Consider the following 27,558-nt stretch of genomic DNA (forward strand, 5'->3'; position numbering starts at 1 on the left):
ATTTGAAATGTGGATTCGTCAGACCACAGGACAGTTTTCCACTTTGTGTCAGTCCATCTCAGATGACCCTGGGCCCAGAGGGGTCGGTGGCGTTTCTGCATGTTGATACATGGTGTTCACTTTGCATTGTTGAGTCTTAACTTAAATGTGTTGATGCAGCAACAAACTGTTTTCACTGACAATGTTGTTCATGAGCCCATGTAGTAATATCATTTACACAGTCACGCTGGTGTTATGCAGTGCTGGTATGAGGGGTCAAAGGTCACAGCCATTCAGTGTTGGTTTTCAGAGTTGCTCCTTACGTACAGATTTCTCCAGATTTACTGAATCCTTGATGATTTTTATGGATTGTAGATGGTGAAATCCTGACATGCTTTGCAACTGTGCATTGAGAAAGGTAGTTTTTAAACTGCTAGGCCATTTGCCCTAACATTTTTTTTTTCACAAAGTGACCATCCTTGCATGTGAACAGCTGAGCCCTTGGTGGATGCTCCTTTATACTCAGTAATGATACTTTAATCTGTTACTGGTTAACCTGTTTATCTGTGGACTGTTCCAAACAGGTGTTTTTTGAGCAATCAGCAACTTTCTCAGTTATTTGTTGCTCCTGCCCCAACTTTTTTGTAACGTGTTGCAGGCGCCAAACTCAGAATAAGTGTATATTAACAAAAAAACAATAAAGTTTATAAGTTTGACCATCAAATATCTTGTTTTTGTATTGTATTTAACTGAATGTGGGCCAAAAAAGATTAGCAAATCATTGCATTCTTTTTACCTCCGCCAACGAGGTTATGTTTTCGCCGGCGTTGGTCTGTTTGTCTGTTTGTTTGACTGTCTGCAAAATAACTCAAAAAGTTCTGAACGGATTTTGATGAAATTTTCAGGAAAGTTGATAATGGGACAAGGAACAGATGATACAATTTTGGTGGTGATCGGTTGAAGCGAAGTGGATAAAGTAATAACTTGGCGGGAAATCCGAGCTGCTTGGCGGAGGTCTGCGCTCTCCGAGTGCTTTTCTGGTTTTATTTATTTTATACACAGCATTCTGACTTTTTTGGAATTGGGGTCATAAACCATAACTACTTAGATAAAGAAGTACTAATTAAACACTTAAATAGATTTTAGGCAGTGGTGGAATATAACTAAGTACATTTACTCAAGCACAATTTGAAGTACAGTAACTTACTTGTATTTTACTTGATTACGTCTATCGTCTGCCATGAATTTTGCTTTTTACTCCACTAAATTTATCTGATACCTTTGTTGCAGAATTACAAAAAGTAATCAACAAATATAATGTATCATTATCAGTTAATAGAGAGTAACACTATTGATCCCTGGGGGGATATTCATGAGCTAGCAGTGTGGCAAGTAATTAAAACCAGCTCCACTTTAACAGCTGCAACATTAAAGTGATGTACTGCATCAATAATCCAGTAATATAATATATATCATTCTGAAATGGGCAATTATGTATCATAAGCACTATTGGTGCTTTAAGAATGTTTTGTTGTTAATATTTGTGTAGGTTTACTTAGGTAAAATGTTGAATGTTGGACTTTTACTTGTAACTAACACTGTAGTGTGCTGTTACTTTTTCTATGATTTTTTTTTTTATATTTAGGACCCACTGGGACATGCTATATTTAAAATGTGGCATGTGTTTGATTGAGTCATCCAGCCAGAAGCAGCAGTATGAAAATCAAGCTCATAGAAACCACTGACTACAATCCAACAGCACACAGAACATTTATGTAAATCAAGCACGCCATCTACTGTTTTAATCTGCAGATGTCTTACTTATGTATTTCATGGGATTGGAAGCCAGACTGTATTTAGTGAATGGCTATGTGTTGTCTCACTGATTTTTTTTAATGACCTGAGGAAGAGCCATTTTTAGTTATACAACTCAAAACTACACATGCTGGATTTATTCTATAATTGAGTTGCCATCATTTCCTCTACATGCAACAGTTCTGACTCTCTGAAACAGTTCATATCATATTTAGCAAAACTAAAACTTAAAATTCAACGGCTAAATTTAGAAGTGTGAGAAATATCACAAATATATATATATAAATATTATGACTTTTTTCTTCTAAAATTCTTCCCTTGGTGTAAAGCCAAAATCCTGGCTAGTGGCTATGACCCTGGTCACTGGATATCATGACTAAATGACCTACAAAGCACCCAAGGAGCACTTACCTCGACCAAGGCTGCACAATCCTCTATATGAGATTTTTGTGTGTGTAATAGAACCAGAAATACCGATTCACAGTTGTACGCCTCTGCAAACCACTCAAGTTGCACTTAAAGTTTACATTCATCAGCATCTGACCAAATGCCTCCCCTTGTTTCTGAGATATGGCATCAAATAATGGCCAGAAAACTGTTTTTGCAGACCATTATGATGTCACAGTGAAGCTGACCTTTGACTTTCATTTGATCCTATTAGACATCTGAGTGAAATCTTGTCATAATTGGCGTATGAATTCTTGAGTTATGGCCTAAAACATGTTTTGTGGAGTCACAATGACCTTGACCTTTGACTTCCAAATTCTAATCCAATCATTCTTAAAATCCAAGTTAACATTTGTGCCAAATTTAAAGAAACTCCCTCAAGGCCCTCTTGAAATGTCGTGTTCACAAGAATGAGATGGATGCAAGTTCACTCTGATTCGATCTTTGACTTCCAAAATCTATTCAGTTCATCGTTGAGTCCAGGTGGATGTTTGTGCCAAATTCAAGGAAACTCCCTCAAGGCGTTGTTGAGATATCGTGTTCTGGAGAATGGCGACAAACAACTTAACATAAGGCCTTCGGGCACGGTTTTCACCAGCATGGAAGAATAAAAATAAACCCTAAAATAAACCAAACCTTATCCTAAAATTCCCAGAGTAACACCAAAAACTAATCTTTCACCATGTCCTTAATACATATTCTTGCATAAGAAATAAATGGGGCCAAAGTCTTGAGGGCAGAGCTGATGAATGAATGAATGAATGAACTAATTAGCTAATGTAAAGTTATAGGGCACTTTCACCTCCTGTCCCTGCCCTCTGACCTTTGTCAGCTTCCTGATAAGGGAATAGATAGCAGTGAGGTCAGTTCCTAGCGAGGTATTTTCTAATCCAGAGAATGGAGTCGGCTAAGTAGACTAAGCTATTAATGGGATTACTAGACTATTTATAGGGTCGGGTGCAGAGGGTTGCTGCAGGGTAAGCTAAACATACAAACACACAGCTACTCATGCCTCTCTTATGCTATCTTATTTTTTATCATTTCAGGTAATCATAGTGCATCAGTGCTACAGAGACTCTCTACTCAATATTTTTCTTAATATCAATAAAAACCAACCATCAGCCGATCTTAACAACAAGTATATATCCAAAGTCTGATATTCCATAGAGCTCCATTATTGTGCAAAAACTATTGAAACACACCAATGAGTCATACTGTTGCACTGGGTGACATGAACACACACACACTGTAGTTTCTTTTGACTGTCCCACATAGATAGTCCTGCTGCCCCAAATACACACTAGAGCACCAAATGTGGATTAATCCGCTGCTGAAAATAGTCCCCAGCAAATACACTTTTTCCTCCTGTATATTTGATAAAAACTACAGTGACAAGCTGTTTATGGAAATCACTGAGCCTTTTAAAAAATGTGATGTAACCCTGGACAGGTCTCCAGACTATCACAGGGCTGACACATAGAGACAGACAACCATTCACGCTCACATTAACACCCACGGACAATTCAGAGTCACCAATTAATCTGCATGTCTTTGGACTGTGGGAGGAAGCCGGAGCACCCCGAGAAAACCCGCACTGACACGAGGAGAGCAAACTTTACATACAAATACAAGACAAACCAAGAGACAGGAAGTTATAAAATCCCCCTTTTTTATTTGGTTGAATTTCATAACTAATTTACAGATCGTCCACAGGGAACTACAACAGTGAATAACCCCCCACCCACCCTCCAAAAAAATCCCCAACTTAATCTACATTGAAAACGTCTGTCAGGTTGTTCTACTCAATTTAATATTTTCTCATCCCTCTTTTGAGAAACACAGCAATTTTGGTGGATTGTCCCACTTGTCACTTGAGAAATGAGACCACAGATCCAAAATCATCCATCTGTCCTTGGGAGAACGTTAGCTCCATGCTAACTATTTTGGCATACATTAACATGGAGTTGTATCACTAAACACAGTGTATGCTATCAGGTTAGCACAAAGCATTCAAGCCAGTATTTAAAGTCGACATACGAATGACTTTTAGAGCCTGAGCTCATAATTTAACACCCATGAAAACCAACATGTTGAATCCCTCCCCCCTTTCAGTGATTTTACATTTAAATTATGGTATTACTGTGACAAATTAAAAAAGAAAATTAAAAATGTATGTACACTGTTAAAACAGACATTAATTCATAAAAGATGTCTATTAACAATTAGGATTTTGCCAGTTATTTTGCTGTTTAATGAGTTATTTACAACAGTTACAAAAATAATAAATAGTATGTCTTCTTTCAGTGCGCGACAGACTCATTGCTTTTACACTTCTGTTTTGAAAAGATCTGAAAGACAAAAAGAATATTCCTGAAATGTTACGGGACACGGGAGGTTTTGGCTTTTGATGGAACTTCAGATGAAATGACGACTTTCAAGTCTGCTGACAGTCCCTCTGAAATGTACAAACCGATATTTAATCCATCAAAGACAAAGCCGAAATAAAATGATGGAGGTACTTGTCTGAGCTGGTTTCAGAACAGTTTGTAAATCACAAAATGAAACAATGAGCTCGGTTGCTGGTCCTACATGTCAGTCTACATTAGTTTATTGCAGTTCACCAGGCAATGTTAATAACGAGGAGTTTTAGCAGCTGAGAAATCACTTTAACTTTAGCTTGATACACAGACACCCTATGGCCTTTATTTATAGTGGGAGAAAAAACAAAGGAACACCCTTTAAATTTCACCTGTCACTGCAAAGGGAGAACGTTTCATTTAAAAATGTACAAAAATTCTCCTACAAGCATCAGTGCTCCACCCTAGACAATAAATCTCAACAGCACATCAACCTATTAACACACATATGACAGAAGTAAACAATCTTGAAAAGGTTTGAATGTTGTTAATAGAGACCTAACATGGCATGGCAACAAAATGTTTGTTGGAGAAAACCTTGTTTTATCGATCTTTTTTTTGGAAGTTTTGTTATTTTCAAATAATTCTGATTTAAAGGAATAACCCAACATTTTAGGGAACGTACTCTTGAGATTGATGCCACTCTCATGTCTGCACAGTAAACAGGAAGCTACAGCCATTAGATGCTTAGCTTAGCTTAGCTTAGCACGAAGACTAGAAAGGGAGGAAACAGCTAGCCCATGCTTAACCCTCACAATTGAAGAGCATAAGAGCACTAACTCCGTCAAAGGAAATAAATGAAGTATATTTCCTAAAATGTCGGACTATTCGTTTAAAAAACACCCACTGATAGAAAGATTTGGCTCAACTGTCTTTAACTGTAGTGTTTAGACGTAAGAATGTTTTAGTGTCCATTCCTTCATTTCAGAAAACCCATAAACTCTTGTGACCTCTGACCGCACAACACTGATAAGTAACACGAAAGGTTGGATGAAATTGGCTCTACCTTAGTGTTAAACTGGCTGACATTATTTCCTGGCACAAACGCTCGCCAAAATTATGTTAAAAAGTTAATAACCCTCATGTTCTAGAAGTAAAGTGATCAATCAAAGCATGTATGTGTGTGGGAGGCGATTAAACATTAAACTGTGACATGATAGCTGCACTTACACTATGTACTTACTCGAGTAAACATTACTCAATACCATTCTCATGATACTGACTGTTGGCAAGGTGAACAGTAAACTCGTTACCTAATTAGATTTTATTAATACTGAGGGGACTGACATGGCTTTGGGTTAAGACGACTCTTAACGCGGCCTGTCACCTCTCTGAACGGCCCTACAGTATATGCAGACCAGTCGCCATATAATTCAATACCAAACCAACTTAAATTCTGATAACAGCTGTCATAAAGTGTGGCAATAACTCAACAAGGCTCCTCTTGTGTCGCTGCGTAAAAGCTGACTTGAGCTGGGACAATAGGTTGATTAATCAATGGACAGAAAATCAATCAGCAACAATTCTGATAATCGATTAATCATTTGAGTCACTTATAAAGTAAAAAATGCCAAAACAGTCTCTGATTCCAGCTTCTACAGTGTGCCGATTTGCTGCTTTTCTCCGTCTTACATGATACTGAACTACATTTTTTTGCATTTTGAGCATTTGTTGGACATAAACTCACATTTAATGGCATCATTTTGGGGCTGTGGGAACCTGTGATGGCCATTAGTCACAGTTTTTGGACATTATATAGACAAAGCGACAAATTAAGAAAATGACTTAGCTGAAGCGCTAACGCTGAACATGCAGACAACACTGCTCTGGAAGAAAGTAGCTGTGATTGACAGTTGGATGCTCCTTTCTAACTAGACCAAAATCCAAAGGGAAAAAGTCAAATGAAAGTGAAAGTGAGTGAACGTGTCCAAGTGTATAAATCATTTTGCTAAAGTCAGGATCATCTCAAAAAACCTGCAACAGTGATCCAGATTCACTAAAGGTTTGCACAGGTAGAGCAATAATAAATGACCAAAATTAGCATGCTAATCACTGAAGAATCATGTACCTGTATGTATATCTGATCATGTTTTCCCATTATATATTTACAAGCGATGCCGTGCTGAACAAGTCACACACAGCTTTGAAATACTCCCTTGAAAAATGCTGCAGTAAGAGTTGTCTGTTCGGTCACTGCTCCAATTATTGTTCAAGGCACATTACTGTCTCTTATCAAATCAGGAAGCAGTGGGGAAAAGGTTTTATATCCTGGAAACTCAAGACAGAAATGGAGGTTTATGGTGCAGAGATGCACGACTTAATGGATTAGTCCTTCGACTAAAATAAGAGTGCCGGAAATTTGCAGTACAGGAGGGCTGATTGTTCGCTCAGTGCTCTTTTTCCAAGGGACACAAATGAATCTACAGAACATGATGTGACTTAAATGAAAGCTGAAAATGCACTCAAGTAACAGGTGCAATGAAATCGGACGATTGCCCTTGCGATGCAGTCTTAGTGAATCTGGACCTGAGTTTATTGATAATCAAGTAACTTTTTCTTCTGGAAGTTAAGAGGTAAAATAAAAGACGTACACCCTGAACTGTGGTTTAAAGAAGAAGAAGAAGGAGAAGAAAAAGGTAACCATTTGAAATGGCAACGGACCCGCTTTCACATGGTGCATAGACCCAAATGCATATACAAGTTTGACAAACTGAGCTGTGGTTTAAGGAGCAGACAGCATTTTCAGAAACCAGAGTTTTATCATGGGTTGGCTGGCTACATGGAGCTGTTGGCTTTGGTCTACCAAGTAGTCTGACTGCAACACAAGATGAAGCGCAGCGATCTGGCGACACAAAATTAAATAAAAATGATTTTAAAACTTAAATGCTGTGGTTCTTTCCCATGGTATGGCATCTGTTGTTGTCCATTTTAGTCAATAGATTACACTGGGGGTTGTATTGTTTAGCCAAGGGTGGCACACGATGACATACAGACTGGTACAAGTGTATAGTGGGTGTGTGTAACCAGAGTTTGCACGTCTGTCAGGTATAAGAACAGGCAGTTCTTCCATGTTTTGTGGTCTGGGCTGTGGGCTGTATTCCAGTGCTGTACAGTGGGGGCAGGGGCATGCATCTGGAAAAAAAAATGCATGCACTTTGGGGAGGAAAGCCTCGAGTCTACTCCTGATCCATGCTCTAAATTTTCAGCTCCAGGTTTTGGCTCAGACATTTAACAACAAAGACATAATCTTTCAGTCACGCAGTCACTTCTGCAGCATCACGTCTCTTCAGTTCCCCCTCGTCACATCCGTGCCATCATGAGAAAAGCAACTATTAGTCCTGCAGTCTTTGACAGAGGAATATTTTTTAACCACTGCACTTGGCGTGAAGAGCTTGTTTGAAAGGATGATCAACAGAGGGTGTCAATGCAACATGGAGCTGAATGCGACTGAAGGAAGAGGAAACAATAAGGTCCTCCACACACACACCGTCCTGCTGCTGGGTAATGATGATGTGTACATGTCATCCAATTTCATACTAGAGTTCTTTTACCAAAAAAAAAAAAACACTGTTCGTTTTGGAGGACAACTCCAAAGGAAGTTAAAGGGGGAGAAATGTTAAAAAAAAGTGCTCCTGTTGGTTGCAAATGGAGTCCAGAATGGAGGGAGACATGAGCAGAGGTTGGGACAGAGATAATTCCAGTCTTGGTCTGGACAGCGGATAGATAGATAGATAGATAGAGGATCACTCTTCCATGATGTTTTTGCCCTTAAATCCCCGTGTTTTTGCCATCTTCTAGCCCAGTGTCACATCCTTACAGGTTGTAATGGGATGACAAGAACAGATTGGTGAGGAGTCCAGGCACGTTGCCAAGCCATGGATGACTGAATCCATGGCAAGATCACATCGAGCCCAGGCTAGGCTAAAGTATGTGGCAAGCTGGAAGGAGAAAGAGGACTCGAATTTTTCAGTGAAGGTCTCAGCACTATTAGAGCCCAGCGAGTGGTTTAATTTGCACAAACACTCCTCTATAACTTGGGTTCAATGGAGGGGGCCAGGAGCCTTTAAGTTCCCACCTCACAGGTGTTGTCCAGGGGGTAGATCAGGTGGGCTGAGGGTTCAGGGTCGAGGTGTGGGCCTGGGCCGGCTGGTGGCTTTGGGCTGGTTGATCTCTGGCAGCAGTCGAATGTGGCTGGATCATAGTAGGGGCTCGAAAGGCTGAAGAGGGAGAGAGGTGGGGGTCAAACTGAGATTCAACAGTGGCTGTATCCATTAGTTAGCACATAAAGCTTTGCGAAAATGAGCTTCTTGGGCTGTACCAAATGTTATTTTTTTTGTATTACACCCTACAAAAAAAAGAAAAAAAAATCCACAAACAAAATACTTTACATTTAACCGAATTAAATGAGTTAGTCTTTTATATAAAATCAACTTTCTTAAATGAATAAATGTAATTTATGGTACTGTTAGATGTCGTTAGTTGTCGCCGCATTGATACAGGTGCATGCCTCCCTTTGATGCATGAACCAGAGGCAACAACGGTTGTTTTTGAAAGGCTAGATGGCAACAAATATGGATTGATGCAGAATATTTTCCTGGATGTAATCATATCTGAAATTCACAATGTTTTTTTATACATTTTTTTAAAAATATATTTTGACTTTTGAACTGTACAACAATCTGGAGATGTTGAAAATGTTAGGATCACACGAGTTGGAAAAAATGCTACACAGCCACCCCTGGAATCTTATTCTACAAATAGCATGATATTAGAGTAGCCTATCTTTGTCTAAAACTTAACAGAAATAACCCAAAAAGCTGCACAGGATTTGACTGTCAATTTTATGAATGAAGCTGCGAACTAATCGGTACAGCCCTATGAGCTTCTTCTACCTGTGTGATACTTTTCTCTGCATATGGATGATTAAAAAAAAATGTACCTACCTGCTTCCGCTGGTTGAGGCTCACCCGCACCGTCACTTTCCTGCGGGAGGAGAGGAAGGTACCCACGTTACCCTTATATCAAACACTCCATTACAGCAAATCAAATTTCTACTCTGATTATCTTTAAACCCAGTTGGACAAAATCACTTTCATCATACAGGTTATCTGCAGGTTTTGGAAAGCTAGTTTCAAAACCTCTACAGTTTCAAATTCAAGCAAAATAAAAACTGAAAATTCTGATGATTTCTGATAAACACATCTGAGGTTTTAAACTGCTGTTTAAAACAGTTTGGTTATGCAGACAGATGCATATTAAAAAACCTTTCTGTGATAAACTTCAAGTGGACATGCAGTGCGAAGAAACTTAATTCTGAAGGAATATCTGCCAACTGTAACACCGATATAACTTCTTCAGGTTTATCTCTACATGATGAAAGCTGAGAAAAAATATATCATTAAATGATCTAACACAAGCAGTACAATTAATAGTTACAATACACATAACAGTACAGCATAAACAGGCTGAAGCTACAGTAATTAATCCAGCCGTGCTTATTTTCTGGCAGCAATTGAAGCAAACAGTACAGTTTAATCTAACACTGACAACAAGCATATAGAAACAACATGCAGGTAAAGAGGACTCCAGTGATGTGATGGATGGTGCAGTACAGTGGTTAACGGACAGCACGAGTGGTTTGGTTATGAGTGAGTGAGGAATCAGTGATGAGCCACACACAGCCAGCTGACAAACACGGACGAGCAACACCAAGGATGAAAGACAACGACGACGTGACACATAATTCAGACGAGGCGGCTCTTACGAGTCATTTCGACTCTGGCAGGGTCTCTCCGGGGTTTTCTTCCCCCGCTGGACTGCCCGCTGTCGGCGAGTGGGGCTCAGGAGGTGGAGGCATGGGCATTGGCAGGGGGATGGGCTGACTCTGGCCTTCTGGGTTTTCTGGACCCAGATCAGATTTGGGCTGGCCTATGATTACTGTGTAACCTGTGAGATTGGAGCATGAAAACACGAATCCTGCAGCGTGAGAGGATGGTAAATTCACGGGTGAAGTTACAGGAAGCATTTAGGGTTGGTTACAGCATTACTCTCAACATGGATCTTCTTACAGATACTGTTTCAACATTAATAGATGTGAAGTTAGTCAAGTTGCTGTGATATTACTGGATTTATGGTGACAATATGCAGATTCTCAAAGAAGAAATAACAGCATGTGGAGCGACTGGCGCAGAAACTAAAAATAAAATGGGTTCTTGTATTAGAATAAAACATGTGTCTGTCTTGATAACAGGAAAATGACTGTTCAGTCAACCATCATGTCTGTGTTTGACACGTCCTTTATTCTCATGCTGCTTGCACCACCTTAAACAACTTGATGTAGTATTTTGCTTTGCATTCTATTACATCACTGTGTACTCTACTAAATGAATAGGTAGGTTTTATATGCATCTTTTCTTAGCTGAAGGTATTTGTAATAATCTTAATTATTTCATCTTGTTTTATGTTTTATTTTTTTTGTCAATGAAGACCACCTGCAAAAATTGCCTCAGTATATCACTTCCTAAATCAAAAACTGTGACAGATGTGCACGAGTCTTGCAATGTGTCCAAAATGCTTCTGTTCTTTAACATAGCGCTCAAAGATTTTGACATCGTCGGCTACATTGTGACACATTTTTTTAATCCAGGGAAAACAAATGTGTATTTTTCTTGCTAGAAACACCAAAGTTCTCACTCAACAAACAAGAGTAGAAGAACAAGTCCAACAACAACAGACAAGTCTAAAGCTATCCACCTCCCACTCTAGACTCCATTAAGTGCCCAAACAAAAGAAGAAGCTGAGTTATGAAAGACCAAGATTATTAATAGTACTCATAATTTTGACAGCCAGGAGCATAACATTTTCCTTTCTTTACTTGGGCTGCAGCAACATCAGGGATCTCCAGGAACTGAAATGTTTGACTTTTTTTGGTACACTAAATCCCAGTTGTAGCAGCAGCAAGACAGCTTAACTGAAATAACTGTTTTAGTCAGACCTTTTCCATAATCTGTTGAGTTCACAGGGTTGTTTTCTAAACAGTGCTACAAAGGGCAGTTTTACCCAGGGTAGATACAATGCGATAAAAGTAACAAACTCTTTCTTTCCCTTCTTTTGTTTGTTGCAGACACTGTGTTACTGTCTATCTGTTAGAGAAGTGATGCTTCACATTGTTCACTTTTCTTCACATTGCATGTTTTAACACTACTGGTAACTTCAGAACAACAGAGTTAAACAGTGACCATTATTACAGTGAGAAATAATTTCTTAATTACATGCAAATGTTTACTACGTGTACGTTTGTCAAGGAACAAAGTCGCAAATTACACCTGAGCACATTAATTCACATAACATAAAGTCTGAAATTTAATAAATCTGGACAATGTCGTTATTTATAGTCACATATAATGTACACTACAACAAATGGTTAATGGAGCGTGTACTGTGTCCTGGATGTACAGTCATCAATCACAAAGCAAAATGATGCAATAGTGTGCATCAACATATAAAAACAAACAAAACAAACCAACAACAATCCAGAAAGAAGAATATTTACAACATCAGTGTCGTCAAGACCTGAGAGCCTAAAACTAAGTGAAAGTGGAAGGAGTATTCCTGCATTCAAAACCTTACTTAAGTAAAAGTATGTGAGTACTATCATAAAATGTAGTTAAATTATACAAAGTAAAAGTATTTAATGTGCAGTAAAATGTTTCCTCAGTCAGTGTTTTACTGTTACAGCTGATATTTTTGGATTAATATTGCTGCTGCATTAATGTGTATGTTGCATTTTACTGCTGTAGATGTTTAAGGTTGTGCTTATTTTAACTCCTTTATATATTGTTGTGTAGTTTAATCTACAGCATCATATTCTATAAGATCATCATATGTTTGTAGCCTGGCTGTCCTGTGAGAACCACGTATCTCTAAAAAGTCAACTTTTCATGGTGTCAGAAAAACAGCCCTGTTTTCAGCTTTGTGACGATGCATTTCCCAGCTGATCCAAGAGGGATTTAAAGAGTTTATTTAGCCTAAGAAGTAGTACGATTTTCTCAACACACAAAGGAACACTTCATCCTCCAGTTTATCACAAACATTTAAAATCAACACATCTGAAAAAACTTTAATTTGTAAAGTAACTAATGCTGTCAGATAAATGTAGTGGAGCAGAAAATACAATCGTTACCTCTGAGATGTGGTGGAGTGGAAGTGTAAAGCTGCATTAAATTGAGATACTCAAGTAAACTGCAAGTACCTCAATTTGTACTTGAGTACAGTACTTGAGTAAATTCACTTAGTTACTTTCCACCACCACTGTAACCATGTGAAACTCCCTCTCACCTCCATCCTGCTCCGCTTTGATTTGGGCCTCCAGGTCTTCGGGGTCGACATACTGGTAGTTTTCGTCATCGTCGGGTGGTTTACACTTCCCGCAGCAGAAACAACAGCAGCAGCAACAGCAGCAGCAGGTGAACATCGTGCAGCACAGGACCAGACCCTGCAGGGGGAAACACAATTTAAGCCATATGAGAGCAAACATGGGGATCTATTAGAATGTTGGGATGACAATTAATCTAATCCTCTAAATCAGGTTAGAAATACAGTTTTGTACAGGAAACTGTCCTGGCATATCTAGGATTCATGCATGTGTGTGAGATGTATGAGGACAAAAAAGCAGAAGGTACTTTATAATCTTGATTTATAACAGTAATATAAGGTTCTCACATGGGATAAGGCAGAAAATAAACCTAGGAATCCTAGTTTCAAATTCAAAGAGTCATGAAAAGTTTGCCATGGATATTTTTCACTTCATAATTTAGTGAAACAAATTTTTAGAGGAAAAGAATGTACAAAATACCATAAAACTCTTGCTGAACGACATTATCCGACACATTATAAACGGTAAAAAGGTAGTATTTATTGGTGGCTTATTGCACTAGATTGTATGGGTGTTAGTGCTATTATGTTAACCACATGTATGTGAACGCATTAATGCTGTGCAAATAATCCCTTCTTTCAAAATCTGCATCACAGTGAGCCAACAACAGTCTCAATATTACAGTAGCAGCTTAAAAAAATAGTTAAATGTAGCACACACTGTCGCTTATTTATGCACAAGTAACAACTTTACAATCAGTATAGACTGTAAACAAGGCAGAGCACAAACCTTAAACCACCACTTGGACATGAGGAAGTAATATTTGACGCTCTCCTCTCCGAACTGTTCCGACACGTAAAGGCCCATGGAGCCATACTCGTCATAGATCTTCCTCTTGGTCTCATCATTTAAAATAGAGTTGGCGTTGTTAATCTCCTTAAACTTCTCCGCTGCCTCCGGGTTGTCTGGGTTCTTATCTGGGTGGTACTTCAACGCTAGTTTCCTGACAGGAGAAAAAGAAAAGAAAAAGCACACAGGAAATCAAATGATGCAAATGATGAAAGTGAGGCAGAGGAAAAGTGTCTGAGTAAAGGAAGGAAGGCTCAGGTTGAGATTTTATTTATTTAAGGATTTTTCTATCTTCAGTTTATTAATGGATGGATAGTTTATAATCAGTCATTTTTATGGTCTATTAAAAGGAGAGTATTTGAGTAAAAAACAAAAACAAATTATAGCTGCTGCGCAGCGATGGGTCGGGTCCGGGCTATTTTTGGCAAATTTAGGCAATTCTGAGCAACTAACAGGAGAATACGAAGACAAGACAGTTGACAACAATGTCCATTTTGGACCACTTGAGGCTTGAACCCACAACTTCTGGAACCAAAGACTGTCATCCATCGCTCTGAGCTAATTGGCAAGTGGCAATACAACAGTGGCTTCACAAATTGAGTAAGCCATTCACTGTTGTGCAGGCAGATTTGAAACCACTGTAAAAAATTCAGTTATCAAGACAAAAATCTGAAAATACACATATTGCAGCATGGAGATGTTGGTAATTTGTTTTTAAAAGTGATTGATTTGCTCCATAAGTGAATAACTGATGTTTAAAAATGCTTCTTGCATTGACTGCAATTATTCACATGAGAGCAGAATTCAAAATGTTCTCAAAAATTCAGTTTTTTAGGTAAAATTCTGATATTTGTCAAACATCATCTACCATGACTCTAAAAAATGTTCAATTTTTTCATGAACATTGAAGATTTATTTATCAATTTGCAGGTATATGTTTACAGTAGTGTTCACAGTCAAACATTTTCATGCACTGTAGGCAAAAATTGTGGGAGGAGATAGGTTTTTATAAGTTTTACAGTTTAAAAAAAAACAGAGTGATGGACTTCATAATTTTTAATAGGTTTAAATGTACAAAAGTTTCTTTAGTATTGGGGCTACAGTTTGATGAAAGTGTGAAGTTCTAGCAGGTTGATTTGTTATGAATTTTCAATGTTTTGAACTTTAGATGCTTGCTGTAGCGCCACCATCAGGACTATTGGCTTGGGTTTACAGCTGAGGTAATCTGGCATGAGACTGGACCTTTGTGCAAAATTTGGTTAGCTTTCGCCCATGGTCCGGTCCAAGCTATTTGTTTTTATTTAATTTAGAGGCTTGCTGTGATGCCACCATCAGGACAATTGTCTTGTGTTTCATGTTGAGGACATCTGACATTTTGATCTGTCATCATCATCATCACCCTTGCTGGGTCTCGAACCCACAACCCCTGACACCAAGAACCAGCTCCTAACTCACTGAGCTAATTGGCTGGAAGCGAGACCTGCTGTGTAGCTTCATTTGTCGACTCAGGGAGTCACTGTCCGGGCAGCTGTTGTCAAGGCAGATTTCAAAAATGGTCAAAATGTCAGAAATTCTGTTACCTGAACAAAAATCTGATAATACATAAATTGCATCTTGACAGCATGGAAATGTTGGTGATTTGTTTTTAACTCTAAGTGTTTTGCTTCATAAGAGAAAATCTGATGTTTAAAAATGCCACTCTTACATTGACTCCAGTTGTTCCCATGAGAGCAGAATTCAAAATGTTCTCAAAAATTCAGTTTTTGAGATAAAATTCTGATATTTGCCAAACTTCATCAACCATGACTCCAAAATATTCTCAATTTTTTTCAGGAAGATTGAAAATGTATTTAGCAAGAATTTGATAGTATATGTTTACAGTACTGTTTACAGTCAAACATTTTGATGCACTGTAGGCTTAATTTTTGATAAATCAAAAATCCGAGAAACAAGTTTTGTGGAGGACGGTCTGAAGATGCTCTCTAGCAAGTTTGGTGACAATTGAGCAAAAATTGTGGGAGGAGATAGGTTTTATAAGTTTTACAGTTTTTGAAAAAAACTGAGTGATGGACTTCATAATTTGTAATGAGTTTAAGTGGACTAAAGTTTCAGCAGTATTGGGGCTACAGTTTGGTGAAAGTTTCAAAACTGTAGCATGTACTGTTGATTTTGTAGGTATTTTTAAAGATTTTTAAATTTAAACGCTTATTGTGCCCCCCCCAGGAGGAATATTGACATGTCCTTGGAATTAAGTAAATCTGGCATGGGGCCGGACATTTCTGTAAAGTTTGGTGAGTTTTCGCCCTTGGGAAGTATGACTTCCTCGGAAGAAAGAAAGAAAGAATTCCTAGGAATACAATAGTGTCCTGGCAACTTAGCTGCCCAAACCCTAACAAACAAGGTTCCTCCACCAGATTAAAACACTTGATGTCAAGGTCATCAGATTACACTGGCAACCATACTGTAATACATTAGAAATAAATTAACAATAAATAAATTAAAGTTACAATGTTAATGTTGAACTGAAAAAAATAATTGTGTAATCAATCAGGCCAATTGCCAGACAATTCATCACTATCAAAATTAGGATGAGGTAAGAGAAGGAATTTGGTTTTTGCAGCAGCACAAACACAAGAATGAGTGAAAATGTGTAAAGTAAAAAAAAGTATAAATAAATATATCAAACTAAAATAAGAATAGAAGTAAAAATAGAAACTATACATGAGCAATTAAAGACAAAATTAAAAGTTAAAAGTGAGAGTGGTGTGATCTATATAAAATAAAATAAAATAAATCAAAATACAATAAAATAAAATAAATATAGGGACAGAACAGAAGTAAAATGATTTGTTAATTAATAAATTGACTATTTTTTTTCAAACAATAAATTGATCATAATTGTCTTTTTTTGCTTGAAAATGACTAAAAGAGATTATTCTCTTTCTTCCTGCTGCTTTTTTTGGTTTGTTTTATGTGACAGTAATCTGAAGGTTTGTGAACTGTTGGGTGAAATGAGCTTCAGGAAATTTTCAAAGGCATTTTGGACAATTTATGAAATAGTCTGATTAATTTAGGAAACAGTCCACAGATTAATCAACATGTGCAGCCCAAATTATGCTTCTGATAACTGATGAATGACTTAACTTTAATTAATCAAGAATGTCAAACATTTGCTGATTCAGGTTTTATTTAAACATAAAGGTTTGCTGTTTTTCTCTATTTAATATCAGTGTAAATGTCATGCTATTAGGTTTGAGACTGTTGGTTAAAAGTAAATGTATAGCAGCTTTGGGTTCTGGGAACTGTTAATGGACATTCTAACCACTTTTTGACACTTTATAGACTACTTTAAATTTCCCAATTAGACCCACTTTGATAGATTATTTAAAAACAATCATTAGTTGCTCATCAACATATGACTTCATGTTAGCTTGTCTCCACCTGCACAGACAGAAATATGCTCTTTAGCAATATGACTGGTGGAGAAATGTCTCTGAGAAATCGCACCACTAATGAGGGGGGGATTTGCAGACACAATCAGGAACAGGATTACATAAATTTAAGCAAAGGATTTAGGAAATGCCTAAAGTAACAATAACAATGTGGTTAGCCTGCCTTCTCCGGAGAAACTAATCCTCTCTGAAGAGACGTCGTAATTGGAGCAATAATTAAGATTACTGCATGCTCAGACTGCTTACCTGTATGCTTTCTTAATGTCCTCAGCTGTCGCTCCTTTCTCCAGCCCTAGCACCTTGTACACACTCTCCCCAGCAGTGGACATCTTCCTTTGGGGGCGGGAGGGGTTCGGTTCAGCCATGGCTTACCTCTGTTCATATAGCAGAAAAAAATATCACATATCACAAAAAATATTTAAAGATGGTGACATGTTATTGAATGTCACTTAAGGGATTGGAGATCAAATATTACAGCAGAGCAAATCTGTAACAACACAATCAGATATTCTGACAGCTAATTCAGGTTTTTGTGTGGTAGTAAGTCTGTTCAAGATACATGTGCTCCTCCTTCATCCTCTGTGTATTCTAAACAGCACTTAAAGACTTACCTGTGTCAGATATTACTATTAATATTACCATTAAATAAATAAGAAATTTCATCTCCTACAACAGTTATAATTACATCATAACACAACCTTTTTTCCCAAAGTTGAGGTTAACCAGGAACAGTCAGAGCAACAAGAGCTGAACACATCTCTGTAAGAAATGAGGTGGACTTCTTCCTGTCCTATCCTCTGTTAATGAAGACCAAGGTTATTGTGTTAATTCCCATATAAACCAACTGCACTGCAGTCGTAGAAAGGGCTTCTAATGAGCCTACAGTAAGTTGTTAAGTGTTGTTGGAGTGGTGCAACCAGCCCCTACAAGTAAGCTAAGTGCTTTGTCAAAGATGTTTTCTTTACAAAAAAACAAAAGCATCGCTCAGTGCATCATAGGAAACTCTGCAGCCGAAATATAAAACAGCTACTTAATAAAGTTGTCATTTTATAGGTACTGTCAGTAACTCTGACACACTGAGTGTAAGACAATCACAAGCAGTGATGGAACAACTCACACTGTAAATAAACTGTCAGTCGAGCAGTAGCCTTGACTGTAATCTGTCCAGTCATTTCCATGTATTTATTATCTGTTGATTACGCTTTACCATTGATTTATTCATCTTTCTGTCTACTAAATTTAAAAAAAAGAAAATTTCTCCAAAGTCAAAAGCTGAAGGCTACATGTTTTCTCAATAAACAATGTCTGTTTTTCTCAAACATATTCAGCATAAAATTATACAAAACTGGAAAAGCAGCAAACTTAAGCAATATGACACTTCAACAAATAATCTATTATCAAAACTTGCTGATACATTTTCTTTTGTTTTTCTTTTGTTGTTTGTTTTTCAAGCGACAAAGAAGGAAATGTCAGCTGTTAGGATGTGAGAAAACATAATGCTTTTGCCTTTGAGCAGGTAGACATAAAGCTTGTTCTCATTTGTGTAAATGGATTTATCAATAGCAAAATTAGATTTTTTTGTTTTTGGTTCGTTAAAAAAAAAAAAAAAAATGCATGTTCATCTTTTGGGAAAAAAAAAAAAAAAAAAAGTCCATAGAGAATTCCTGCGAGGGCTGAGGGGAAAATTACCTCATATGAAATGTTTTTTTTAACTAATCTAATGAAAGCTGACTTAAACTAAATTGTTTTACAAACATGTCTGCTTATCTTTGTTTCTATCTGCATATGATAAACCCTTATATTTCCATGTTATTCCCAATTTAAATTAAACCAGGGGTTCTTTAAAGTTTTGATGACTTTGTGCCAATTTAGGGAGCCAGCATATGATTGAGAGCTGCACAGGGAAAGTTCACACAGAAAATGAAATATCTTTTTCATCTCACTTTCATATTGAACTGCTGAGTTGTCCAGTGAAGTCACTAACTGTAGCTCACAGCACTAGGATTGATGACAGAAAGTTATTCCAGCGACACTCGCAAGCAACCAGTAGCTTTCTACAAGTTCCTAACCTGACAGATGCTTGTTAGGGGACGCAGTTTGATGCAGCAGCTGAGTAGTGTACTAAGTGTAAGCTACTGAAAACTAAAGTATTGAAATGGGCCTCGAATGGTTAATATATTGTGTGCATTTCATGTCACGCTCGGGGTGGCACAAAATGTTTGAGGGCTGCCACTGGCCTGTATTAAACTATGGCAACTGTACACACACACACACACACACACACACACACACACAAACTCTTACTCAGCCACACAAATAATGCTGTCCGGGTCGTTGACTAAAGAAGATTACATTTTGCTGATCTTACAGATTACTCGTTCGAGTCCATGTCAGAGAGGGCCAATGTCCTGGTCACACTGGGGCTACACAGCCCTGCGCACACACATGCACACACATACCACAACAAACTAAACAACAGATCTATATACTGTGTTTGATACCATACGGGATGGAAAGAGGGCAGACAGACAGACAGACAGACAGAGGTAATCATGCTGTGCAGGCTCCTTTAAATAAAACATTTCACTTTCATTAAACATTTCAACTGCAGCCTCCACTTGACTCTAACACAGGAAGAAAAGCCTTAAAAGTAAATAAATATAAATATAGAGATAAATAACACATTAGATTTGTGTTTAAACAGAGCTGATATTACCAGACATGTTTCCTGACATATGCTAGGCATATGCTCTGGATTTTTTGCTTTAGATATTACAAAGTGGGCAGATTTGCACAGGATTAAAAACTCAGATGACCTTTGCAATTATTACAAATCCCCAGCTAATGCTAGGGGCTGTGTGAACAAAGTGTTTGGTATTTCAGCTAACCACTATAAAGTCATCTGCTCCCTTCGTCAAAGTGTAAACTCACATATTCATGTTATTAAGAGAGAGAAAAAAGTAGAATAACAGCATTGATCCTGGCAAAATGCTCCTGCTTTTATTGGCGGTACACTCCAAAACCAGTATATAGATGGAGATAATGTTCATCAAAGAAGACTGCAGTTGGATTCAAAGTGGATGGCATGGGTTATGGACTGAGCTAACTAATTTTAGTCTATAAAATACTAACAATTAAGTGTGAAACATGTTCACAACTTCGAAGAGTGTTCACATAGAACACACATTCTTTGTTGTAGTCTCAGCAGTCACACACAAACAGTACTTCACTTTGATCAAATCCAAACTATTTTTAATTTGTTAAAACAAGATCCCCCACCTGAGGGCATGTCTTGGAAAAACATTTCCCAATGTTCACTGGTGGTCAGATCCTCAGTCCCTTTTGTGCTTTATGGTAATTTTTGCTTTGAATGAGAAAAAAAGTGTTTCACTGCTGTAACACAAAGCAGCTTTGCTTCTATTGTCTCTCATCTGATTAAGTGAAGAGCCTTCTTTCGTGAAAATGAAATATTAGGCTTCACACTGCTTACATGCATGTGTAATTTTAAAAAGATGGTGCAGTTAGTCTGCACTGTTTTATTATTATTTGTTCTTGCCAATTTTTTGAGATGGCAGCAACAGTGTTCAACATTCACACAGAGGGTTGCAGGGTCTGTAGCTACGCCATCATGGTGTTCTCCATTGGGGAATTATGTTGAGAATTTAGCTGAGAAAAAATGAAACAGAATATTTACAAAAAGCAACAGAAATATTTCAATAAAAAAAAAAAAAATGTGTTGGAAATAGAGTTAAAAAATTCAATGTACTAATGTTTTTGGTATGGAAGAAGAAATTTGGAAGAAAATCCTTTTAACAAAAAAAATAAATAAATAAAATGAAGGGGTAGAAACACTATTTCTGCCAGATAGGACTACTGGAGAAAAAATACACATTGCCCTCAGTTAGGGCACACCTCTTTAGTTGATAACCAGTTAGTCATTTTTTAAAACCTCCAAACATTTGTTGCTTCCAGCTTCTCAAATGTAAGGACTAGCTGCTTTTCCTTGCCTTAAATTATATCACTAATATCATATTTTTCACTGCTTTTCATACATTTTAAAGACCAAACGATTAATTGATTAATGGAGAAAATAATCTCCTATGATAACAAAAGCATGTGTGTGCTGTGGACTGTGTTTGCCGCACAAAGTGCACAGGACTCAGAAAATCCGGCCAGTCTCTTGACGAGAATAAACCCTGCAAACAAGAGATAAAAAAGGCCAATATTTTTCTCCACGATGGACACACTGCGGGCCCAGATGGCGTATCCACTGAAGCCAAGAAAGCTGATGTAAATACTCCAAAATTTTCCAAACATGCTGCACAAACCGGGTGGCGCTCTGTCAGGAGAGAGCAGGTCCATAGAAGAGGCCTTAGCTATAAACCGTTAAGACCACTAGGCGACAGAAATCTGCACTGCTCTATCTGCCACCCTGCAGCTCATACTGGAGCGATCGATGAAGCATCACTGAGCCAGGTCTATTAGGTTAATTAGCAAACTGCGGTTGTTGTGGTGCAGACTTTTAAAAAACTGCCCTGTATGTATGCAAATAGTGTTCATTTATCACGGTAAGAGGACTGATGGTATGAAAATGAAGCACAACAGAAAACCAGCCACTAAAACTAGAGACAGGGAGAAAGAGAGACACACAAAGGAGTCTTTTGTCTTCCTTTCCAGATATTTAACTGTGACTCTTTTGTTCTCCAAGATTTATGAAGTGCAGATATTTATCTAACTTCAGCCACTATTTAGCATGATTTTTTTTTTGCTGAAAGCCTGTCAGCTGAGAGATAAAAGCAGAAAATGAGAGAGGGATAGTACACACATGCATGTAACAAAAACGCAGTCAGGTTTGCAGTAGCATAACTGATATATAAATTGGTATGTTCTTAATAGAAATAAATTGGTTTGTTTTGTAGTTATATAGATTAAAAAATGTTTTAAGCTTACGTAATCACACACAACCCAAATGTGGTGAAGGATAACGCCTCACAAATGTTTGAAAACAGAAAAACTGCCATAGCAAAGAGGAACAGCAGTCACAAATATTGACTAAAAGACACTTGACAAGATATTTTTTCAACATCACTTTAGTCCTATAATAGATAATATGATCATGACAACTAAGAGAACTGCTTAGAAGACGAAACATTTAGCCAGTTTAGCAGAATTGCTATTAAAAACCCTGAAAGCAATGGCATGACTGTAGATAAATATATTATAGGGTATTTCCAAACCAATATCCATCAAGCAGAAAAATCAGTTTGTGAGCACAGACAGAAAACAACTTTTAGAACAACTTAAATTACCATTTTTTAAAGGGGCTATTATTAGAACGGGACATTAAAGAAACTAAAGTCCTGTTTTTGTGCCAGCTTATCAAGATGTTTTATTGCCTGAGGCAGCAGCGTTTGTCAAAACCCACCACTGGGAATAATCATGTGAGGGCTGAGGGCAACATTAAGATAAGTCTCTCCCAGTGAAGACAGCAACTCTTAAGATAGACTCTAACACTGTTACTCTTAAAATAACTCCCTTTATTGTTAAAAATAACAGTAGCTTGTTGAAGTGTGTGACATGTTAACTATGTAATCACAACAGCCAAGGCCAAGCACGCCAAAATTCATACAAAAAAGCTCTGCCAGAGATGTTTAAATATTGCTGGATAATCAGATTTGATGATGACTGTATGCTGTACCCAAACAAACATTATATTTAAAGACCAAACTGTCCAATATGAAAGGAAGTATGAGCATTAGTGTGAGGAGCTTCAACATTAAGTTCAAAGAGTGTAGAGAAAGAGAAAACAAGCAATATGCCTATTACTCAAAATATTAAAAAATACACATAACATATCAATATAAATGACGATTAAACATACAGGTTTCCATATTTGCTTTTATGTGTCTTACAAAAGAGAAGTAGCGGAGTGAGTTGAGACCAACACAAGTCAAATACATGACTGAAACATGTCGACCACCACTGTGAGAATATATATATACATTGAGATGTAAAGCTAGACAAATAGATTACTGTAGAATTGGAATTAGTGCATATGTTGGGCAGATAAGTAACATGAAATTGCAGCACAGTAATGTCGAATACATATTTGAGGTCATTAAGGTGTTTACAAGTTCATTTTTCAATTGTGAAATGTACTCCTTAGTATGTATCTTAATCCCAATTCTTTAAAAAGGTACTTTTTAAATATTATCAGCTAATATATATCGAATTTTCCCCAACTCCCAGTTTGAAAAATCCAGTTTTGATCAGTGAGAATATGATAAAAAGGTTGCACTGGCTAATCATCTATAATTATTCTCTCTACATCTTTTCCCACTCATGTTGCGTACATAATATGTTATGTCTGTTACGAACCACACTGAGAACTATATCAGATGTGTATCATAAAAAGGTTACAAGTACTGTACAGTCACAAAGGCTGTACTTTATTTAAGATGTTTGGCAAATCAGCGGATTTCTTATTGAGTCACACAAGCCGAGTCAAACAAAGAAATACCAGTGCTTGCTCAGAAGTTGTAAAACAAATAAACGGGTACATATGCACTATACTATGGTGGCTATGTACAGAGTTGAGCCTCCAAGGCAGACTTCACTTTCTGGCTGTGTGCAAATCCCGCCTGCCTCACTACCAGACTCTAACCCCAATTATGACTCTGACTGTAATGCTGCATCTGTTTAGGGTCAAAGGTGGTGAGTCAAAAGCAAGAAACACAGCACTCAGGATCTCCTTACACTCAGTCTGCTAATGTGTGGGAAGAACTGTCTGCAGTGAAAGCTTCCGGTTGATTACAACATCAGAGACACAAAGTCGAACCATCTCACGCCAATGTGTCAGTATGCTGATAACTTTTAAACATCCCAAGCTGAAGATAAAACGTATAACTGTACGACATGGATATAACATTAGATGTCGTACAGTATATGGGCTGGGGACTTGATTTGATGTCATGTCAGGAAACATTCCCAACCTCCTTAATTGGACCTCTGACTTACAGGGCCATTTTATTTTATTCCCTCTGGTGAGAATAAGGTAACCAACTTTGAATTTGTAGCATGGTAACGGTGCCATTTATAACCTTAATAATCTGATAGACAAAACATATTGGTGGCGGCACAGGCTGGGAAACAGAGCATCATGAGAGGGCAAATAAGTCTCGATTTCCATAATTAGGTCATTACTCAAATGTACTCATAGAACCAGCGACAGAGGAACCTGATTCTGGCTAGCAGTGGTGGAAAGTAACTAAATAAATTTACTCAAGTACTGTCCTAAAGTGCAATTTTTTGTTCAAATAAATCATGATGCATTTTTAAGGATTAAGCTAGCCAGCAGTATACATATAGTGGTTGGACTTAGCCCAAGCTTTATCTGCTGCAACATTAGTGATGCTCACATATTAATGCATCAATAATTATAATCCAATAATACAATATACATGATCCTGAGGGCCATTCTGCATAGTGAGTACTTTTACATTTGGTACTTTCAGTATATTTTGATGCTGATACTTTAACTCTTAATTCAGTAAAATGTTGAATGCATGACTTTTACTTTTACAAACTGCAGTTTTTGAAATTGGTCCAGTATGTGCACATTCAGCACATCCAATGCATCAAAACATTGTTTTCTATTTGGAGCCGCGCCTCGTTTTCAAACTGTATGGTTTGACTAAAATGAACAATGACAGCAATATAGTCCACGATGACCAGCGCTAAAATCAACCTGCGTAGTTGTCCCTCCATTGTGACATTAGAAAGTGTCACATTTATCTTGCAAGTGTACTCTTCTTCAACGTTTTGTTTACTTCCTGGATTTTTCCCGCATGGAAATTCTGACCAATCAAGAGCAGCTTTCTTGCGCAAGGCATTTTATCAAGTCCACTTGTAAATGCTGCCGTGAGAACACAAACCAACTCTAGGCAATTATGCAACTTTGTAATGAAATGATTCAGACCAAGGTGAGTGAACTCTAGGTCTGTAAGCACTGTAGCTGAGTGTTTTCAACCAAACCAGAGCTGGCGTTCGTTGGTAAAGTAAAAAGGCAAACCAAGATGGCTTTTGTGAGCTGAATTTTGTTTCTGTCAACCTTGAAATAAGTGTGCTTCACAATTATAAAATTACTTTTTATTTAAATGGAGTCTGGTGCATTTAACAATAGTGATTTCGCAGCTGTTTCTGGTTACACAAAAAGGATCTTGACAACAAAATGGTCTATCTCTGTAGGGATCATCTCCATAATGTTGTCAGACACTTTAAATAACAATTTGAGCCTGTCAGTGGCAAAAACAAGCACTTTAAGTGGATGGAAATTGAGGGTGCACAATTGCCCTATGTGTTTACATTGCAGCCTGTTTTGCAGCTGCTGGCTGCAGCCCTTTGGCTCACTACTGGACCAGTTTAAAATACTTAAAACTTATGTTCCCATTAGTCACTTTGACATAAAACTGCGGGGAAAGGGGTCAAGGTTGGAAAAAAATATATATCAAAGTTACCCTTTAAGTAAAAGACCTGACTGCTGAAGTCAGGTGTTGCTCACTGCTGGGACAATGTTGTGGTTTTCCTTAAGTTTTACCAGTTAACATATGACATCACCTAAGAACCTTTGTCTAAAAACTAACTAAATAAAAGCATAACTTCACAGACAGGTGACTTGATAAAATTGTTATGGTGTGGGAGAACAGGGGGCTGTTGTTTTAGGATGACGGTCCGGTATAACGGAAGAAGTAATGCCGCGTGATTGTCGTCTGTTTGTCCTTGTGGAGCCCTAATCCTTTGCTAATCTCCCTGCACATGGAGAACTACTTTCTATGTTACACCCTGCCATTCATAAATAAATGTAACAGGGAACATTTCGGCAGTTTACACTTATGGACACTTATTTCTCCTTGTCCTGTCAGAAGTTATTCCTCTCTGGCTGTCTTTATCAGCCAAATAAACTGTCATGCTGGCCCCGGTGTTGACAGGTAGCTAGCTGTTAGCTAAACTAACTGTTACACGATACATGACACAGTTCACCACTAAAGGTGTTTTATTTTAAGGCAAGACTTCATTAATAAATGTATAAAAATGTCAGTGGTCGTGGCCCGTTATATTAGGCTACCTGCTAGCCAGAGGTAGCCCCGACACCGCTGTCGCGTGAAGACAAAGATAGACCAAACTCCATTTAATATTCTAGCAATTTAATGTAACTTCACCTGTATGTGATATATAGACACTGTAAAATCTGGGTAAAGGTTATATCCGCATAAGCTACTATTCGGCGTATATGGAGCATGCATGGAGCCATTGTTTCAACAGAAGTACAAATCCTCAACAGCAGTCTTTCACAACTAACGTTAATCGCTGCCACCGCCCTCTTATTTTGCAAGTGTTACACTTGTTAAAATACGTTTTAATTGTGTTTTAATACACGTACAAACTAAAAGTGCACCCTAACGTCTTATAATATGTTTAGAAAATCAGTTTTATAGTGTCACTTTGCTCAAGTTATGCTGCCTTTATTGAGAAGCAAGCCAACCTTAAATTGACAGCTTTTTGAATGGACTTTGGCGTACGTGACCATGACAGCTACCCACGGCTAGCTAACCTCATGCTAGCTGATGTAGTGCTGCCGAAATGCCTTACCTTGTGCAAACTGAACACTGTGAATCTCGCTGTAAGGTTAGCTGGATCATAGAGGCATCCGGTTTATAGTCTTAACTCCCAACTAAAGGCTCATATCAGTCCGGTGGTAGAGGAGTGATAGCCCGCTGCTGTAGCCGCCGGGTCGCCCCTTCGTGTATGGTCCTGTCTGCAAGAGGACATGCGCTGTTATTGGCTGATTCCTCCTTCCAGGAAACGAAGACGGATAGGATGCTGCTTTCAAGGTTTCCTCCGAATTCCACCTTTCAAGCGCATGAAGCCAATAATTAATCAAATTCTTATATATTCCAGAAATTAATCATCAGAGAGCAGAAATGCTGCAGCTGAAGGATACAGATGAACAGAGGAGGGATCCAGAGTGTTGTTAGCACTGTGAGGTATTCATCAAAAAGCTGCAAATCTCAGTACTTTCAACAGGAAATTAACCTGTGAATCTGCAAACAGCAACATGAACTTAAGATAAACAAAGCTGAAAACAGAAACACGCATTATTTCCACAGGATGGCAGACAATACCACAACATTCAGGGAACTTATATCCACGAGGTGCGTCTGTAGAC

The 27,558-nt window shown here is 37.9% G+C and overlaps 1 protein-coding gene across 4 annotated transcripts; it reads right to left on the reverse strand.

Moving 5' to 3' along the window:
- Positions 1–4,068: 4,068 nt before the first annotated feature.
- dnajc5ga (DnaJ (Hsp40) homolog, subfamily C, member 5 gamma a) lies at positions 4,069–27,145 on the reverse strand. 4 transcript variants are annotated; one of them, XM_050058374.1, is made up of 7 exons: positions 26,982–27,145; positions 17,580–17,707; positions 13,822–14,035; positions 12,996–13,152; positions 10,423–10,604; positions 9,602–9,641; positions 4,069–8,875 (listed from the first exon to the last, which is right to left on the reverse strand). In XM_050058374.1, exons 2-5 carry the CDS (start codon positions 17,696–17,698, stop codon positions 10,426–10,428), a joined length of 669 nt encoding a protein of 222 aa, XP_049914331.1. In that variant the 5' UTR covers positions 17,699–17,707; positions 26,982–27,145; the 3' UTR covers positions 4,069–8,875; positions 9,602–9,641; positions 10,423–10,425. The 4 variants fall into 4 exon arrangements, with proteins under 4 accessions (XP_049914331.1, XP_049914332.1, XP_049914333.1 ...); XM_050058375.1 differs by having other exon boundaries at positions 9,598–9,641; XM_050058376.1 differs by lacking the exon at positions 10,423–10,604.
- Positions 27,146–27,558: the final 413 nt, after the last annotated feature.

Source organism: Epinephelus moara, chromosome 12, assembly GCF_006386435.1.
Source record: "Epinephelus moara isolate mb chromosome 12, YSFRI_EMoa_1.0, whole genome shotgun sequence".
In the NCBI taxonomy this organism is placed as follows: Eukaryota; Metazoa; Chordata; class Actinopteri; order Perciformes; family Serranidae; genus Epinephelus; species Epinephelus moara.

Bases quoted from the DNA above. Each gene is read 5' to 3' on its own strand.
- dnajc5ga (XM_050058374.1), bottom strand. From the start codon at position 17,698: ATGGCTGAACCGAACCCCTCCCGCCCCCAAAGGAAGATGTCCACTGCT. The intron at 13,153-13,821 runs GTTTGTGCTCTG...TTCCCCCTGCAG, and splicing joins TGTCCAAGTGGTGGTTTAAG to GGTCTGGTCCTGTGCTGCAC. The intron at 10,605-12,995 runs GTGAGAGGGAGT...CCAATCTCACAG, and splicing joins CAAAGCGGAGCAGGATGGAG to GTTACACAGTAATCATAGGC.